The sequence below is a fragment of the Sprattus sprattus genome, assembly GCF_963457725.1.
Source record: "Sprattus sprattus genome assembly, chromosome: 5".
NCBI classification, from domain to species: domain Eukaryota; kingdom Metazoa; phylum Chordata; class Actinopteri; order Clupeiformes; family Clupeidae; genus Sprattus; species Sprattus sprattus.
The window spans coordinates 28,636,119-28,638,618 of NC_137924.1; the positions used below are offsets into that span (position 1 = coordinate 28,636,119).

At 43.0% G+C, this 2,500-nt stretch overlaps 1 protein-coding gene across 1 annotated transcript in view; it reads right to left on the reverse strand.

The window, feature by feature from the left end:
- The window catches only part of vangl1 (VANGL planar cell polarity protein 1), a gene marked incomplete at its 5' end in the record, with an annotated part of 52,389 nt that extends 51,748 nt beyond the window's left edge, over positions 1 to 641 (reverse strand). Inside the window, one exon of the mRNA XM_080838334.1 lies at positions 571 to 641. Within this exon, the coding sequence (XP_080694460.1) occupies positions 571 to 641 (71 nt within the window). The remainder of the gene's footprint in view (positions 1 to 570) is intronic.
- Positions 642 to 2,500: the final 1,859 nt, after the last annotated feature.

A 2,500-nucleotide genomic window follows, 5' to 3' on the forward strand; every position in this document is an offset into this window, starting at 1 on the left:
ACAAAGAGAAAAGAAGAAGAAACATTGAGCTGGACCGGTCACAGACAAAGAGAAAAGAAGAAGAAACATTGAGCTGGACCGGTCACAGACAAAGAGAAAAGAAGAAGAGGGCCATAAAAAGAGAGAGAATTATGAAGAGGAGAGCCGAGAGAAAGAGAAAAAAAGACATTTTATAGATCAGTGTTGGTCTATATCACCAATTAAACACGTTACATGTTCCTGAATCATTTATGGAGAGACAGAAAGAAAGAAAGAAAGAAAGAAAGAAAGAAAGGAGAAGAATGAAAGTGCATGTGGGCATATTCACCTGTGTCTATGAGACCCCCGCGAGCATTCAATTAAACACAAGTGTTCATGAATCATTTATGAAGAGACGGAAAGAAAGAATGAAAGGAAGAAAGGAGAAGAAAGAAAGAAAGAATGAAAAAATGACATAAAAGAAAGAAAGAAGGGAAGGAGAAGAAAGAAAGAATGAAAGACAGACATAAAAGAAAGGAAGAAGGAAAGGAGAGGAATGAAAGAAAGAAAGAAAGGAAGGAGAGGAGTGAGAGTGCATTTGGGCATATTCACCTGTGTCTATGAGAGCCCCGCGAGCGACCCGAGTAGTACGAATACCCCGAGTAGGTAGATTCTGTATCCATGACGATGGTGTCCACGCCGCCTGATTGGCTGACGGTCGCACTCAGGTGGCTGGACTGGCGGCTGGACAGGCGGAACGGGAGCTTGTGACTGGTCTTATCCGGGAGGAGGCGGAACTCGCTCAGGAGATTGACAGATGAGGGGGTGTGTCTGACGTCTATGATGGAAGCGGCCCAGGAGGTTCCTTAGTGCAAAGCATCCACCTACAAGAAGATAGAGAGAGTGTGTGTGTTAGCTGTGTGTCTTCATTGTGTGTGTGTGTGTGTGTGTGTGTGTGTGTGTGTGTGTGTGTGTGTGTGTGTGTGTGTGTGTGTGTGTGTGTGTGAGAGAGAGTGTGTCAACTGTGTGTCTTCATTGTGTGTGTGTGTGTGTGTGTGTGTGTGTGTGTGTGTGTGTGTGTGTGTGTGTGTGAGCGAGAGAGTGTGTCAACTGTGTGTCTTCATTGTGTGTGTGTGTGTGTGTGTGTATGTGTGTAAGAGAGAGAGTGTGTGGGAACTGTGTGTCTTCATTGTGTGTCAGCATTGTGTGTGTGTGTGTGTGTGTGTGGGTGAGAGACAATTTGTCATGTCATATGTGTGTGTATACTGTATGTTTCATTCCATTTATTTATTGTATGTAGGAATGTGTGTATCAGCATATGTCTCTGAACCTGCATCTAAATCTGCATGTATGCAGCTGTGTTTGAATGTGTGTGTGTGTGTGTGTGTGTGTGTGTGTGTGTGTGTGTCCTCCAGCACATGTACAGACATGTGTCTTTACTGGTCTGGTCTATGCTGTATTGACCAGCCTTTAGCATTGGGGTTAAAGGGAGAGCATACCAGAGCAGTGACTGTATCTACAAACCAATTAATTACATTAGCGATCAATGACATGGATATCAGAGTGAGAAAATCACAGAGAGAGAGAGAAAGTGTGTGTACACACACACACACACACACACACACACACACACACACACACACACACACACACACACACACACACATACAGACACATACACACACTAACACACACACACACACACACACACACAGATCAATACACCCTGTCAGATCCAAGCAGTGGACCAGCTCAATCCTGACTCTCCCTCTGGGACCTGTTTAGCATGGCTTCAGCAGGTGATCATGTCCTAGAGGATTCGCTGGTCATGTTGGACTCACAATGTTTAGGATGCTTTTAATTATCTGTGTTTATCGTTCTCTATCTATTATTGATTATCTGTCTTATCCACACAAGTGAATCCTGAGAGTTCTTCTTTGCGATTTCAAAAATGCTTCAATGTTTTTGTACTGAATTAAAGATATACATTTTTCTCTACAGTCTCTTAACTTTATTATTTATATAAACAACTAGTAGTTGCTCTCTAAAGGTTTTTACAGTGTATAAATGTTTTTTTTTTTTTTTCATTTTGATTACCAATCTTCTGAAAGTGTTGAGGTTCTACGTCTTTCTAGGTTGCAACACAACAACAGTCCTTCTTGCATGTACAGAGGTTTGAGAACACATGTACGTACTTTTCCAACATATTAAGGAACTAGGTTCATGTCTTTTAAATGTCCTTCATGTCACCATCCTGTACTACAATTCTGATTCCATATTCCGTATTCCATATTCCATATTCCGTATTCCATATTCCACATTCCATGAGTGAGTGGGCTTTCCTCTGCAGCTAGACCCGGAGGCTCAGCACACACAGAAACACACACACACACACACACACACACACACACACACACACACACACACACACACACACACACACACACACACACACACACACACACACACTCCAGCGGGGGGGGCTTGACAGGAGCGGATGTACAGCTGAACACAGTGCACTTGGGGTCACCATGATTGATGA